Genomic DNA, 16,887 nt, shown 5'->3' with positions numbered 1-16,887 from the left:
TCAATTTCCTGATTTTTATACTAAACTACTTATGTAAGTTGTACTTGTTGAGGGAAACTGGGGGAAGGGTATTATTTTTCCAACTTGCTGTGAGTTGAACTCAAAATGAAAGGTAAAACGAGACCCTAAAAAACCATGACCAAATGCACTGCGTGAAACTGATTTGGAAGAACCAAATTATGAAATATATATTTTAGGGTGGTTGGGAGATTTTAATATGATTGGATATTAGATGATATTAGGGAATTGTTAATTTTCTTACCATTATGTAATGGCGGTATAACGTTTGGAGAATATTATGAAAGAATGCATATTGAAGTATTTGGAATGGAATGAAGTGTTTTGAACTTTACAACTTTCAAAAAATTTTTTTCAGTATATACAGAGAGATCAGGCAAACGTAGGCAAGTGTTGAGTCCAGATGGAGGATACAGGTACTCATTGTACCATTCTTTAAACTTTTCTGTACTGTTGATATTTTCAAAATAAAACGTTTGGGGCAAAATTATCAGGGCGTTCTACAGACGAATGCTTTGTAGCTTCAGGTTCCTGCGTACACGCTTCGCCCAACCACTGCCGAGCCAGGGGATGTCCCCTTTCCTGAGGCTTTAGGGCCACAGTCCACCTGCACCCTCCTACGCACTTTTATTCCCATCCCTGGTCCGCAGCGATATTGGACACCTATCGAGAAGACAGCACCTCCGACATTCCTAGAGAGGCCGGCCTGGGGACTTGGGAAGCCGGAAGCCCGTCTCCAGGCACTTCCTGTCCGGTCATTGTTCTCGCACCGGTAGGCGCGGGGCGCCTGATCTAGCCTATGTTCTGGTGCAGAGCCCGCGAGGTCTGGCCCGGCCTTTCCGCGGTGCACGGTGAGTGGGGTCGGCGGGATTGGGCACGGACCTTGCAGGCGCGGAAGGGGCCATTAGAGGGGCGCACCGCCGCGACCTTCCCTTGGGGCCTAGGCCTGTCTATCCCCGGCGGGCTCCGCGTCCCTCTACTTCGGGAACACGGCTGCAGCCTACCGGGGGTCTGGCCTGGGGGAGCTTGGACACGGACAGCCCCAGGGGCCAGGCTTACTCCGGGAATAGGGCTTACGGTATGGACGTGGGGGAGGTAGGTTGCCACGTTGGGAAAGAGGGAAAGGACACTGAAAGGGAATCCCTTGATAAGGGACTCTGCTGTGTGGGGCTGGAGGCGGATTTGAGTTTGGTCAGCAGGCCGGTAAGAATACTCACAGTAGGCGGTCTTGCTTATACACAGGTGAAATGAATGTTAAGGGCCTTTCCGCCTGGTGGAATTCAGCTAGTCATAGGAAAAATAATCATCCAGATCGAGATTTGTTACAGGAGTGAAAGTACTACTGCGTTATTCAGGAAATTGTGCACACTACATTGCTAATAAGTTGACATAGGAGAAAGTATGTGATCACTTCAATAGTAGCAAAAGGAGACTTAGTAAAATTTGGCATTCCCCCCCCCACCCCAGTAAAACATCTGAAGGGGAATAGACAAATTTTAATCTATTCGTAATAAACTAAACTAGTAAGATTGTTTTTCTCACATGTTCAGCAAAGACCGCTGGCTTGGGTGTGATAAAGGGGTATGGTTAAGTTGGTGGTGGTGTGATTTGATGTGGTCCTTTTAGAAAGCAGTTTAGCGTTATATGTCAATGCTTGAACTAGTATCCCTCAATTCTAAAGGAATAATTCAGCAGAAGAAAAGGCTATTTGCACAGAAAAAAATTTAACATTAATTATTAAGAAAATAAATTGGAAACGATCAGAATTCCTTTTACCAAAGTAATGGCTTATAAATAGTATTGGTTAAGGAAGTTATATTTAGAATGCTATGCCAGAATGAAGTAACTCTGTATGTACATATATTGAAAGGTCTAACACTGTGGAATACTATGTGAAATAAAGACATTGAGTTCAAAAAACAAAATGCAAGTTGCTGAAAAATGTACAAGTGTGTTCTAATTTCTGTTTTGGGAAAATAAGCAGTGTGTGTAAAGGTGTGCATATCTGGAAATGCAGAGAAACCACTGATAACTACCGTGTGCGTGTGTGTATGTAGGGCATATATTTGATTCTATGTATTTTTCTCTTTCTTGACTCTTTTTGGATGAGAACAATAGAATTAACACCAGTAGGTTATTGTATACCTACTAAAAGTGATAAGTATGAAGACTGGCAACATAAAACGTCTTTTTTTTTTTAAATGTTTTTATTTATTTTTGAGAGAGAGTGTGAGCTGGGGGGGGGGGGGGTTGGAGAGAAAGGGAGGCAAGATCTGAAGCAGGCTTCAGGTTCTGAGCTGTCAGCACAGCCCAACATGGGGCTCAAACTCATGAACCACAAGATCATGACCCAAGCTGAAGTTGGATGCTCAACCGACTGAGCCACCCAGGTGTCCCAAAACATCTTTTTTTTTAAAAAATCTTAAGAGTAATACAAGACATTTGGAAGAAATGGAAAAAGTAAACATCAAACAAGAATCTCAAAACTATCTGTAATTACATCACCCAGAGGTGACCATCTATCTCTAAATGTTGGTGTCTAGACTGTCAAACTTTTTCTTGAGTTTCTTTAGTTCATGCTTTTGTGTATCTTTGGCAATTAAAAAAGTTCTTTGTGTTGTAATAGTCCTTCTTAAGAAAAACAACAAAACAATGATGGTGGGGTGCCTGGTTGGTCCAGTCAGTTAAGCGTCTCGCTTTTGATCTCAGCTCAGGTCATGAGTTCAAGCCCTGCATTGGGTTCTGCACTGGGTGTGAAGCCTACTTAAAAAAAAAAAAAAAAACCCATGGCGATAATTGTGAAAATATATATATGCCCATAGTTAAAAACAAGAAGTTTATTAAGTCATAATTGTTAGTGTGGTTGAAGGTTTTCCCTTAAAAGAAGTGTCTTAAATTCTGTGCTATACAGTGGTTACCTTTTTGGAGGTGGAGTAGGGTTGATTTTTTTTTGTTATTTTCTGTATTTTTCAAGTTTTATAATAAAAATACGTTAACTCTATAATCAGGGGAAAAATCAGTAAACTTTAAATAAAGCTGTTTGTAATGTGATTATGATGGGAACAAATTACATGTTTGCCATTGAACCCTTTCTATCCTATGAGGGAAGAGCAGAGCAGACTCTTGCTGCTGTGGCTACTGTGTAGGCACTGGGCAACAGTAGGCTTAATGGCATCCAGGCACACCTCTCCTTGATGCTAACAATGTTTTCTGGTTTTCAGTAGACAGTATCATCCTGGCCCTGAGAAGAAACTCAAGAAGAAACTTAAAGATTAGATGGGGCTTGACCTCTGCTGGGCAGCCCCCAGCTATAAGAGTTCCCCTTCTGAGCAGAGACGATGACTGCAGAACTGAGAGAGGCCATGGCCTTAGCCCCCTGGGGCTCAGTGACAGTGAAAAAGGAGGAGGAAGAGGAAGAAAACTTCCTAGGTCAGGCATCTAGCCAACAAGTGCACTCGGAGAACATCAAAGTCTGGGCTCCTGGGGAAAGTCCCCAGACAGGCCTTGTCATATCAGAACAGGAGGAAAAGGTAAATAATAGTCTTGGAGGAGGGAGGAAAGAGAGACCTGAACACCTCAAGTGGTTTCAGAGGGAACTATGTTCCTCTGCTTCCACCTGGAGTATTATTTTCAGGGTAGGGCTCAAGTCTGTTGTCCTTTGGTATGTAATAGAAACAGTCTCTTCTGACTGATGGGACATTAATGCCTTCTGTAAATCAGTGGTTCTCAAATTTTGCTGCACAGAATTACCTGGGGAGCTTTTTATAAAATCGTGATGCTCATGCCATACTTGATTCCAGTTAAAGGAGAATCTTGGTCTGGGACCCAGACATCTGAGATTTAAAAAAAACAAAAAACAAAACCCTCTTCAGGTGACTCTAGTCAAGGTTTGATAGCTCTAACATATGCTTCTCAAATTTTAATATGCATAGGAATCACCAGGAGGTCTTGTTAAAATGCAGATTCTGATTCAGGAGGTCTGGGTTAAGATTCTACACTTGTCACAAGCTCCCAGGTGATAGTGGTCTATGGATCACACTTTGAGTAGTGGGGCTATACACTATACAGTGGCCTTTGATGTTTTCAGAAACATTCCTTACTATCACTAGCCAGATGAGCTGAGGTTCCCCAAAGATCATAACCTTGCTTCTTTGGTCTTTAGACCTCAGAAAACTCTACCCTGGAACATCTCCCCATGTGTTGCTCTTTTGTCATGCACCCACTAGCAAGCCAGGCTTGGATGCCAGAGTGGCCAGTGAAGTGAAATCAAAGAGATAGAGAAGAAAGTCACAGGCTTGATTCTCTGCCTAACTCACCTTGGGGATCAGAGAAGACTGCCTTTATTTTCTGTTTTTGTTGTTTTATTAAAAAAAAAAAAAAGTTTAAAAAATGTAAAAAAAAAAATCTTTTATGGTGTTCAGGAATAGGTACTTTTATGTTCTCATCTTTAAAACTAATCATACTGGTTCCCATTGACAATTTTCTCAGAAATCCACCTGTGCTTACTTGTCTCTAGGATCCAAACATGTTCTGGAACATGGCTGTAGTCCTGAAAGCAACACAGGAGGCACCTCCTGCCTCAGCCCTTGGCACCTGCTCATTATCAGGGACTCTGGCCAAGAGTGAGATACTGGAGACACATGGGAACATGACCTCTCTAGGTAAGGTTCAACCCCTGATTCAGAATCTGACCATTGGGGTTTCTCAGAATCCATTCAGAGACTGGTGGTCTTGTCTCCCAGCTTGAAAAACGTAAGAGTATTGAGGTATTGAAACCATCAGGGAAAGCTGGATAATAGAATGGTGAAAGATGCCTATGCATTTGTCACAGGAAATGCCATATTTTGCACACGGTCTTAAGACACCAGACAAACACAGGCAAACTCCAAATTCACCTTTTAATCCCATTTATTGTTTCCTATCTATTCATACATGGAGACATATCCTGTTCATATGCTTTGTGTTTATCATAGGTCAGTGAGCCTGCAAGAAAAGCTAGCTAAAGTAGGAAGGGTCAGTTTTTGTGGTGATTTTGAGGAAATGCCCTGGAGATGTTTTGTTTTTATAGATCTTTATGCAGATTCCAGAGGATTTTGAACAGTTGTGTCAGCCATATTGATGTTCAAAGCTAGGTCTTCATGGTTTTATCACCTGGTTTTCTCTCTAAGCTGGGACTCAGGATATATCTGACAAGCAGTGGAAGAAACTTATCTATGAAAAAGTGACGTGTAACTGTGGGCCAAGAATATGGTAGCTGTGGGTCCTGTGTTGTAGAAGTAATCCCTGCATGACTGCCAAGGCCCCTCTGGCACTCACATTCTATGTCAGCTGGGTACAGGGCTATGCCTGAATATTTTGAACCCACTCTGGTCCCTAGCCCATTCCTCAGGCTGACCAAGTTACTCACTTTCTTAAACCACTGTTGTGGGGAAGGTTAAAATTACCACCTTTCATTTTCTTTTTTTTTTTTTTTTTTAATTTTTTTTTTTTTCAACGTTTATTTATTTTTGGGACAGAGAGAGACAGAGCATGAACGGGGGAGGGGCAGAGAGAGAGGGAGACACAGAATCGGAAACAGGCTCCAGGCTCTGAGCCATTAGCCCAGAGCCTGACGCGGGCCTCGAACTCACGGACCGCGAGATCGTGACCTGGCTGAAGTCGGATGCTTAACCGACTGCGCCACCCAGGCGCCCCCCACCTTTCATTTTCTTATCTGTTCCTTAATCTTTCCCCCTAACTCTCAGCAGCTTCTGTTGCCCACTTTCTGCTCTCTGTTCCATTCTCTCTGATGTATCATCCCTTCTTTCCTGTTTCCTTGCTTTATCAGTCATTCAATGTCTGAACTCCAGCAGTGGCACCCATATACTAGGAATGGTGACTTTCTTCCTTCTCTGCCTCTTACCTCAAGACCCTGTTCCCAGCCAAGATTTACCTTTCTTTGTGCTGCCAGACGTTTGCATAGCTGTAGGTAACAGCAGGGATATGAGCTCTAGGAATTGAGAGAGAGAGCTGAGTGTAGTTGCTCTCCTACTTTTGATAACTCTGTGACCTTGAATGAGTCTTTTCTCTCTGGACCTCCATTTCCTGTTCTGTCAACTTGGGTGTACTGATTCAGTAGATAGAGGATTTGTTGGGGGCATGCTTACTGTGCTGGGTAGTGTGTTGGGTGTTGGGGATACACTGAATGAGACACAGTCTTGTCCTTTTTAAAATTTTACTATTTTTTTTTTTAAGCTCCTACACAGGTGAAAGAATAGTTTCATCTTGATGACAAAATTGTATAATATACATGAATGTGCTTTGGAAACTTTGATGTGTTACTGAGATATTAATATCTGAGAGAGTTTTATCTACAGTTTCCTATGTATTAACTAATATTGACTTCATTAAAGTTTATACATTTAAAGCCAAGTTTTTAAGCATTTAAACCTAACTCATTTTTATTTCACTTCTACATCTAGAAAATTTTTTTATAAAAATGAGAATATTTGTACTTTTTCTTTAATTCATGTTTAGTTAAGCTTCAAGTTTTACAGATTAAATTTTTAAGCTTTTTAAAACAGGGCACCTAGGTAGCTCAGTCTGTTGAGTGTCTGACTCTTGATGTCAGCTCAGGCCGTGACCTCATGGTTCATGAGTTCAAACCCCCTGCCGGGCTCTCCACTGACAGTGCAGAGCCTGCTTGGGGTTCTTTCTCCCTCTCTCTCTTCCTTTCTCTCTGCCCCTCTCCTGCTCACTCACGTGCACACCTCTCTCTCTCTCTCTCTCTCTCTCTCTCAAAATTAAAAAAAAGAATTTTGTACTTTTTAAAAGATTTGTTCCACCTACATATCATTTTTTTAATATAAAAATTTCCTTATTTCTATTTTCTTAAAAATATATAAAATGTATTAAATTTCAAATTTAATATATCCAATTTTTTAAAACATTTCAAACACCTAAGTAGCTAGATTTACAAATATTACACTTATAACCTAGATAAGCACATGGCTTTTGTAAGTCTAAAGAGTTTGTAATGACTTACAAAATTAGTAAATTATCTTTCATATGTCAGAACACATCCACCAGCTAAGATGGCAGGCTTATATAGCATTTCATAACTCTTCTTTTTAAAAAAATGAAAGAGGGGCACCTGGGTGGCTCATTCGGTTAAGCGTCTGACTTCGGCTCAGGTCATGATCTCACGGTCCGTGAGTTCGAGCCCCGCGTCGGGCTCTGTGCTGACAGCTCAGAGCCTGGAGCCCGTTTCAGATTCTGTGTCTCCCTCTCTCTGACCCTCCCCTGTTCATGCTCTGTCTCTCTCTGTCTCAAAAATAAATAAACATTAAAAAAAAAAATTAAAAAAAAAAAATGAAAGAAAAGTATTGATTTCAAAGCTTATTACTTTGTGCTCTAGTTGATCACAAGTATGTTTTTAGTTTATTTCTATACTTATTTCTGTACTAGGATTACAGTAATCTTTCAAGATCCAAAAGAGGAAAAATAGCATCTCAAACAAGCCAGGGGTACAGGTTCTCAGCCGATGGCTAATTAATTAACCCAAGGGGATTTGAGCTTGAGTACACAGAATGGGCCTTCTTTCCTTTTCTTAGACCCTGGGCATTGGCCTAGATCCTAGCTCTTTATCCCTGTGATGAAACTGTCAGGTAGCCACTACATGAAGACCTTGTAGGCCTAAGTTGTATCCGCTTCTGTAATAATTTTGACATAAAGCATGATGTACATATAAAGACTTGTTTCTGTTATTCTAATTGGTCCAGTAGTCCCCATCCATCTTAATCTTTCATGTCTTTCTCGTGTTCTAAATATCATGGTAAGGGGCGCCTGGGTGGCGCAGTCGGTTAAGCGTCCAACTTCAGCCAGGTCACGATCTCGCGGTCCGTGAGTTCGAGCCCCGCGTCAGGCTCTGGGCTGACAGCTCAGAGCCTGGAGCCTGTTTCCGATTCTGTGTCTCCCTCTCTCTCTGACCCTCCCCCGTTCATGCTCTGTCTCTCTCTGTCCCCCAAAAAATAAATAAACGTTGAAAAAAAAAATATCATGGTAAAAAGGGTAGAGTGAGGTTAGGGGAAGTGAGGTCATAGACTGAAGTATTCTTAGACTTGGTTTTTGTTGGAGAGATGCTTGGTGGGGATGGGAGGCCCCCAGTGTCAGTGATGGCTGGTGCTAAAGGAGAGAAGAAGGAGATGGAAAAAAAGCAGAGTGGGAGACATTAGGAGGGAAGATTAGGTGAGATGTATGGGATAAAGAAAAGTAGAGAACAATGGAAGAAAGTAATGGACAAAAGAAGAGCAGAAAAGACATGAAACCATACAGGGGAAAAAAAAATCAGAATATTTCACACACAAATTTTAAAAATAAAAACCAAGAGAGGACAGATGAAGAGGCAGTAGGGGAAAGGGGTAATGGGAAAAAAAGTAAAATAAGAAAAAAGATATGGTGACAAATGTGACTAAGGGTGGTGAGCGCTGAGTTGTGTATGGAATTGTTGAATCACTATGTTAATACACTTGAAACTAATATATCAAACTATGTTAATTATATTTCAGTTAAAAAAAAATAAAGAGAAAAAAAGAAAATGATGTAAGGGCAGTAAATCTACAGGGAGAAAAATAGATTTAAGAAAGACATCAGAACAGTAGGAATAGAAATAACTGGAAAAAGGCTAGCATTTCTGAATTTGTTGTTACATTCAGTGCTCTGCTATATGCAGCCCTCAGGCATTCCCTTTTTCCAGCACTGCCCATCTTATCTGAATGATTGTGATGGGAATGTCATATTAGTGTTGTCTTAACCAGGCAGCCAAACTGGACTGTTTCCCTGCCCCCCCCCCCCCCCATGTTGCTTTGTACCTCAACGTGCCTGTCCCAGTCACTCATCTCATAGATTAGAGAGTTGCACTGGTCTCTACTTGTGGGATGTTGTGTAGATGCAGGATTGACCAGCTGCAGTTGCTTCATGAGCTGCAGCTCACAGCTTTCCTGCTCACTTCTAGGCTGACGGCACCAGTGGGAGCACTTCCCTCCACTGCAGGCTTGCCTCCCACTGCTGTTTGCCCTGGTTTCATGTGCCTTGTCTGGGTGGTGTTTCTGAGTTTGGTATATTTAAAGTTCTGTGAAGGGTTCCCTCTACCAACACTAGGTATGGATGCATGGGATGGACATTCCAGGACCAAGAGTGGTAGGGGTGGAGAGGAGACAAAGAATTATGGTGTCGCTGACAGCAGGACTTCTTTTTGACACCATTAGGGTTCTGAGGCAATGTGGAGCAGCCAGAAACTAGTCAGAGTTTTAAAACTTGAGGAAGTTTTGGTGTTTTCATGATAATGGCATAATGGAGCAGGCTATACCATGACTCAATCTTAGGAAGGTTAGCTTTCCTTGACATAAGGCTTTCATATGACATAAGACATAAGCTGTTTGTTTAATACAAGGATTCAGCTGTTACTGTTCACATTGTTCTTTAGTCCCTTCTAATGTTGCCATCTGTCACCATAACAACTCCTCTCCTCTAAGGTTCATCTTTGCTCCTGGGCCCCAACACTTAGACTCACAGCACTACTAGTCAGGCTCAGAGTCACTGCAGACTCTCACAGAGCCACTTCCTATGCTCCATGGCTGTTCTCAGCCATTACCATAGAGTAACTCAGTTAATCTCATGGTCTTATGAGGTAGATACTGTTAGTGTCCCTATTTTAGAGATAAGGAAACTGAGGCACAGAGAAGTTACCAGCCCAAAGTCCTGCAGCTGGTAAGTGGCAGAGCAGGGATTTGAAACCAGGCAGTCTGGCTCCAGAATCCATGTTCTTAACCTCTGAGCTGCATAAACCCTTAATGTTTCGGGTGCTCTTAGCTGTGCTGGTCCTTTTGGCATCCAGCGTGACCCTCTCTGTCCATGCTTATCCTTTCTTTGATATCTAGCTTCCTCTGACACAGAAATCTAAGTTGCATAGATCTTCATTCCCAGGGAGGGACTCTCCCTAATTAATTGGTGGGTTGTAAGCAAATTCACACTAATTGGCTAAGGTAAGAAGGCCTTACCTTACCTAAGAAGGCCTGGGGAGAAACTAGTGTTGTTCATAACTGGTCTTACAATTAAGACAGCCAGGAGACATGTCTGAAGATGACTTTCCTGGCATGAGGCACTGGATTAGATGTCTAGTTGAGGTAAGTGGAAGTGCTGGAAAGACCATGAATTAGTAGATTCTGCTCTAGGTGCGGGAGAGGGCATACACCTGGCAAAAGAACCTACAGGGGAGAGGTGATGCGTGGGGGAATACTTTTCCTTTGATGAAGCCATTTTACATACGCTGAAGTCACATACTTCCTGACGTTTATCACTTCGTGATCCTGTTCTTTTTATGGGCCAGAATAAGCTGACATTTGTACTTTCTGTTTATTGTTTCAGGTGCTGAAACCAAGAACCCACAGTTACTGGTTCCAAAAACTGAGATATGTGATGAAGCAGAAAAACCCTGCATAATGCCAGGAAGAATCCAGAAAGTTAATCCTCCAGAACCTGAGTTAGGAGAAGCCTGCGAAAAAGGGAACCTGTTAAAGAAGCAGAGAATCAAGAGGGAAAAGAAAGATTTCAGACAAGTGACAGTGAAGGACTGTCATGTACCTGAAAGCTTCAAAGTAGAGGAAAACCAGAAATGTCAGGAATCTGGGGAAAGGTATAGCCTTAGTTCTAGCTCTGTTAAAAATCAGAAAAGCCAGCCTGGACAGAAGCCTTTTACATGTAGTGTGTGTGGAAAAGGCTTTAGTCAGAGTGCAAACCTCGTAGTGCATCAGCGAATCCACACAGGGGAGAAGCCCTTTGAATGTCATGAGTGTGGGAAGGCCTTCATTCAGAGTGCAAACCTTGTTGTGCATCAGCGAATCCACACTGGACAGAAGCCGTATGTCTGTTCAAAATGTGGGAAAGCCTTCACTCAGAGTTCAAATCTGACCGTACATCAAAAAATCCACTCCTTAGAAAAAACCTTTAAGTGTAGTGAATGTGAGAAAGCCTTCAGTTATAGCTCACAACTTGCTCGGCACCAGAAAGTCCACATTACAGAAAAATGCTATGAATGTAATGAGTGTGGGAAAACATTTACTCGGAGCTCAAACCTCATTGTCCACCAGAGGATCCACACTGGGGAGAAGCCCTTTGCCTGTAACGATTGTGGCAAAGCCTTCACCCAGAGTGCAAACCTTATTGTGCATCAGCGAAGCCATACTGGTGAGAAGCCATATGAGTGTAAAGAATGTGGAAAAGCCTTTAGTTGTTTTTCGCACCTTATTGTGCACCAGAGAATTCACACTGCAGAGAAACCTTATGATTGCAGTGAGTGTGGAAAAGCCTTCAGTCAGCTCTCTTGCCTTATTGTGCATCAGAGGATTCACAGTGGAGATCTCCCTTATGTGTGTAATGAGTGTGGGAAGGCCTTCACGTGTAGCTCCTACCTGCTTATTCATCAGAGAATTCATAATGGGGAGAAACCTTACACATGCAATGAGTGTGGCAAGGCCTTCCGGCAGAGGTCGAGTCTCACTGTGCACCAGAGAACCCACACTGGGGAGAAGCCCTACGAGTGTGCCAAGTGTGGTGCAGCTTTCATTTCTAACTCGCACCTCATGCGACACCACAGAACTCATCTTGTTGAGTGACAAGTACTTGTTACTCCGGGCATTGATCATAATCCACTGCCCCCTAATTGGACACGTCTTTGCTGTTTTTGTTTGTAAAAATGAGGCCCGCCATGTTACAAGTAACAGTTTTCAAGAATGCAGCACAGAACACAAGACAAGCATTTCAGAGGCTGACTTAAAGAAAGTGAAAGCATCTAAAGGCAAGGACTGTGTTTTAAACTGTGCCCTCAGTAGTCCTGTTTGAAATGAAATGTGGCTTTCTTTAAAATGGGTCATGCAAAGCTAAGTGATAAAGATCCTGTTTGAGGAAAGGTATTTTTAGCTTAATTTTGTTTTTTGAGCCTGGTAATTTCTTGAGCCACAGGCAGGTTGTTGGTATAGGTCTGCCTGGTGCAATTCTGGAGCTTTGAACCTTGTATTCTAGTATTTGGGTTAAGCAGTGATTAATTAAGGAAATCACTTGGGGTAGCAATTCACCAACAACTCACCTATGAACATTGATTTGCTTTCCATTCCTTAGGTAATTTAAACAAAAAACACCCTATTAACTGTCTCCTGGTCCTAAAATGGATAGAAGTAGGAAACAGCTGTTTCTCTTATTATCTGTGACTCGTGAACCTTGGTATAGTAAAGCTCTGGGAACCTCTGATGAGTCTTTTCTTCCCAGTGTGCAGGGCCAAACACTGGAGGGTTGATGGAGACAACACGCTGGGGCCACAAATGTGCTGGCAAATGTGTTCATTTGCTAAGATCAACAACTCTAAGTGACCCTAACTCCCATTGTACTCCCATCGGAGTAAGATGCCTGTGACACTCCCCAGATAGAGGAGTCAAAGAATAAAGCTTGCCGAGAGGCATAGCCACGTTGTCTATGCTCATTCTGCTTAGGCTCAGCCAGGGAGCTCAATTTGGGTGTTATTCTCACTTTCTGGCTGGTCTTTAGAAGAACTAATGGAGTCCTAATTCTGAGAGGGAGGAGGAAGAATGGGACTCCTTAGGTCTTAATTTGGTTTTTTTTTTTTGAGAAGTTCAAAGGTATTGGAATATGAAAACTTAGAAGGATGAAGAAACTGGCTAAGGTAAGAACCTTTGTTACCATTGAGCCTTTATTCTTAGTAAAATGATTTATAAAACTATGCAATAGGTAGTTATGTAATATTGCCGTATTTATATAGAACTTAATTCTTTGTTTAAATTTGATTATGCACCTTCATGTATAAAAACAAGATTCCCAGCACTTCTCTCATGCTTTCACATAGATCCTTACCTTAATCTTTAGAACACTGAAAGAGCTGTTTGCCCCATTTCTCTGAGAGTGGTCAAACAGCAAATAACAGCCTACATTCAAATCCAGGACTTAAATCCAGGTTCTCTTTGTTCTGCCATGCTGTGTGTCTAACCACCTGTAATCCTCACCTGGGTCTGTGCAGAGCCTGAGAAAGGGGTATATGGTCTCATTTTCAGGTGAGGAAGCTGAGTGACAGATTTGGGGATGTGCCTTAGGCAGAGTAACCAGTAAGCAGCAAATCTGAGACTAATTTGAGTTTCCCAAATTCTGGATCTCTCTCCTCACCCCATTCAGCAAGCAGGTGCATATCGTAAGTGCCCTACCTGTTGATAAGCGATCTGGTGTGACTGTCAGTAGAAGTCCCACCATTGGGACTCATACTGGCTCATTTGTATTTTACAGAGCAGTTTTAATGTACAGAAGGCATATGTATAAACAGGAAAGCTTGTTTATTTTCTCTTCCCCCTTCTCTTCAGCCGTGGTGTTTTATCCAGGCATGTGCACCTTCTTTTCCCAGTTGCATTGTCAGTCATACACAACTGTAAGAAGTCAGTAGAATTCAAAAGTGAGAATCAAAAATGCTCATATCCTCACTGACCCTGACAGTCCCTATTCCTGTCTCCTAGCTAGCAGTGGAGAGACCCAAAGATAAGACCTCATGCTGAGAATAGGAACAAGCTTAGGTTTTTCCCTCTGCAGGATCAGGAAGCCCAGAAGAGAGGGAGAGCAGGTCTGATGATTTGGGATAAATTGGTGATCTAGACCTATCAAGAGACCAAAAGTACTTTCCTGAAAGGTACCAGCTGGGTCTTATGACCATTGGGGCAGTTAAATTGTTTTAGTTCCACATTGTGTGTTCATCCTCATAATTGGATGCTCATCATGGATGATTGTGATTTCCTGGCTAAAGAAAGGTTGCTATTCATAGACAATTCAGAAAAGGCTACTCAGGTGATTGTGATGTGAAGGTAAAGGTGAAGCTTGATTTGGGAATCAGACCCAACTTCTCAGTGAAACAGTGGTTTTCACTTAGCTGCATGTTAAAATCACCTAGTGTGCTTAAGAAAATTTCCAGTCCCAGGGCCCAGTATTTTTTTTAGTTCTGGAGGGAACCCAGTGTGTAACCAAGGTAATGGCCACTGTAGTCAAATAAAGTCTGCAGGCCACAAATACATGTGATCAAAGGTGGAGTGGGGAAGCCCTAGAATAAAGATCTGGATGTGTGTGTGTAGAGTGTTCTGTGTGGTTTCAGCAAAACAAGATGCTAACGACATTGGCTGTACTGGGTGTCCTGTACCTTGGCTGTGAGGATTCTGTGACTGACTGTTTGTATTTTAAGTGCTACACCACACTTTTTATTTATATGAGCAAGCCACGTTTTACATAACATACTTTTATATTCCTCATTCAACAAAATGACTTTTTACATTTCTACTGTATTTCATTTCAGGGTCTGGGTTTCCACAAACCTTCACCCACGTTCAGGACCTCCAATTCTTCACAAATCATGGGAACCTAATGGATTACTAGATAGACCAGATCCTTACCCAACTAACAACTCTTGCTTCCAGTTCAATGCCAGCCCTCAAAATAAATTACAGCCCTCCTTTTTCTGTATGGTTCCTGATAAATGACAAGGGACTGCTCCTTATTGTCAGATTTGGCTTAGCTTTTCCTTTTCCCAGAGGTCAGCTCCTTTCTCCTTTTGCTGTTATTTCTAGAAGTGGATGGGAACTCTGAAGCCCTGCTTCTTAAGTTGCCAAGAGCTATCAAGGAGCCAGACCAGCTGAGCCAAGAAGTCTCAAATGAGACCAACAGTTATGTATCAGGTGGAACACAGTGATGTAAAAGTGATAATGAAATCTTGTATTTTGCGGGGCACAGGTGAGAGACTCTTCACTGAGACACACACACAGACGCACACCCCTACGTCCCTCAAACATTTGCCCGTGAATTCCTCTAGGCTCAGGAAGAGGTGTTTGGGGCAAGGCTAATATTCTTCTATGTTCTGGGTCCCCTCCCTTCCTTGCCTAGGTAGTTGTCCTCCCACATCTGTCACTTCACTTGCTCCATTCTGTGCTCAATCTTTCACAGCCCCTTTGAGGATCTAATGGAGGTTGAAGATACTCTTCCAGAGAAATGCAGATAGCGCATTCAGTTTTGCACTCATTTGTGGGGGTGCAGATAAGCTTCCTAAGGCCAGTTATTGGCTCCTTTAGGGTGTAAAGTCACACTTGGGAATGCACTACATAATTGCCATTGACTTTTATTTTTAACTTATTTTATTTTATTCTTTTTAAATGGGCTCTACACCCAGCATGGAGCCCAACGTGGGGCTTGAACCCTGAAATTAGGACCTGAGCTGAGATCCAAGATTCAGTCACTTAACTGAGTCACCCAAGTGCCCCATTACCAGTGTCATTTTTAAAAAATGAGGTTGGGGGTGCCTGGGTGGCTCAGTCAGTTAAGCCTGTGATTCCTGATTTTGGCTCAGGTACTAATCACAGTCATGAGATGGGGCTCTGCACTGGGCATGGTGCCTGCTTAAGATTCTCTTTCTCCCTCTGCCCCTTGCCCACTGGTGTATGCTCTCAAAAAAAAAAAAAAAAAAAAAAAAAAAAAGTCAGAATCTCTCGATGTTGCCAACTTTTTAAATCTTGCTTTTCCTGGATTCCTCCTTCAACAGATGGCAGCATTATGCAGCACCCCAACTGGAAACCCATGATATTTCTGGTTTCCCACATGCCATTCTCTTATTATAACAGTCCTTACTATTCACTCTCTTTGTGGCAAACATGGTGCTAGTTCCTGGAGTGCAGAGGCAGACAAGGTCTATCAGAGCCTCTTCTGATGTCTCCTCAGAAACCTCTGGATTCCTTCACATGATTTATTAAGCTCTTCATTTCCCATGCACCTTTTACTGCAACTTGAAGGCATGTGCTTGCTCTTCTGTGCCTTTGCTCACACTGTCCCCGGTGCTTATTACTACCACTTCCTACCCTACCTCTGTCTACTTTACCAAACTTTAGGTTTCTTTTACATTGATTCCAGTCCCATCTCTAAGAAGCCTCTGACTCCCCTACAGCAAGGATACATTTAGAAGTACAAAGAGCATATGATATGTATCCACTCTGTGTTTTAAAGTGAAAAACAACAACAACCCTGGATTCATAATTATGTATATAGTACAGTTCTCATTTGATGTTACATATACTATTGTAACATACATATGCTATTAAATAATAAATTACCTGAATGAAATATAAGAAAATGATATAAGTGGTTAAGTGGCTTGTTCACAGCCATACAGATAGTAACTTGCAGAGCGTAGGCTCAAACCTGGTCCGTATAGATTATAAAATTATGGGTGATTAAAAATCTTTTTTTTTCTTTTTAACTAATTTCCATGTTTTCTACAAGGAACAAGAATTTTATAATCAGAAAAAAATTATTATATTTACATATTTAGTTTGAATGTATTAACTATAAACAGTACTTCATTTCCGTATTTAAGGTGTGGGATATGCCCTGCCATTTCTTTCTCTTTCCATTCTCATGTCTTTGCCTCTGACAATGTCAAGTCTGATAATTCTTGAACTCCATTCTGTCTTCTATGCTTTGTTTATTGATTTATTTCAAAAGTGTAAAATAAACAGCATGAATGTCATTCTGACCATGTAAATGTTCACTGCAGATCTAAGTAACTTCCTACGACTATGTGTGTTTTGAAACAGCATTTTGTTTTACTGGAGTTTCTATTTGCCCTTCTTTTCCTCTTGTACTGATTGCTTTTAGCACACTCAGTTATTTTCAGATTCTCCATCCAGTTCGATACTCTGTAGAATCCCCATTTTTTATTTAAGAAACCTCCAGCCTCCTGCTCTGGTCTGTCCTTGATGTTTTCCTGCCCACCGTTTTCTTGTTATACTAGGCTTCATTGAGTTCCGA

The 16,887-nt window shown here is 41.9% G+C and overlaps 1 protein-coding gene across 2 annotated transcripts; it reads left to right on the top strand.

Annotated features, from left to right (window-relative positions):
- Window positions 1-755: 755 nt before the first annotated feature.
- Window positions 756-12,514, top strand: ZNF35 (zinc finger protein 35). 2 transcript variants are annotated; one of them, XM_047874347.1, is made up of 4 exons: window positions 756-869; window positions 3,243-3,548; window positions 4,535-4,679; window positions 10,423-12,514. In XM_047874347.1, the coding sequence occupies exons 2-4, from the start codon at window positions 3,357-3,359 to the stop codon at window positions 11,667-11,669; spliced, it is 1,584 nt and encodes a 527-aa protein (XP_047730303.1). In that variant the 5' UTR covers window positions 756-869; window positions 3,243-3,356; the 3' UTR covers window positions 11,670-12,514. The 2 variants fall into 2 exon arrangements, with proteins under 2 accessions (XP_047730303.1, XP_047730302.1); XM_047874346.1 differs by having other exon boundaries at window positions 757-869; window positions 3,240-3,548.
- The last annotated feature ends 4,373 nt before the right edge of the window (window positions 12,515-16,887 follow it).

The sequence above is a fragment of the Prionailurus viverrinus genome, chromosome C2 (assembly GCF_022837055.1).
Source record: "Prionailurus viverrinus isolate Anna chromosome C2, UM_Priviv_1.0, whole genome shotgun sequence".
Classification (NCBI taxonomy): Eukaryota; Metazoa; Chordata; class Mammalia; order Carnivora; family Felidae; genus Prionailurus; species Prionailurus viverrinus.
The sequence above is the reverse complement of the archived record's forward strand: the minus strand, read 5'-3'. Positions and strand labels throughout refer to the sequence as shown.

Bases quoted from the DNA above. Each gene is read 5' to 3' on its own strand.
- ZNF35 (XM_047874347.1), top strand. From the start codon at position 3,357: ATGACTGCAGAACTGAGAGAGGCCATGGCCTTAGCCCCCTGGGGCTCA. The intron at 3,549-4,534 runs GTAAATAATAGT...ACTTGTCTCTAG, and splicing joins TATCAGAACAGGAGGAAAAG to GATCCAAACATGTTCTGGAA. The intron at 4,680-10,422 runs GTAAGGTTCAAC...TTATTGTTTCAG, and splicing joins TGGGAACATGACCTCTCTAG to GTGCTGAAACCAAGAACCCA.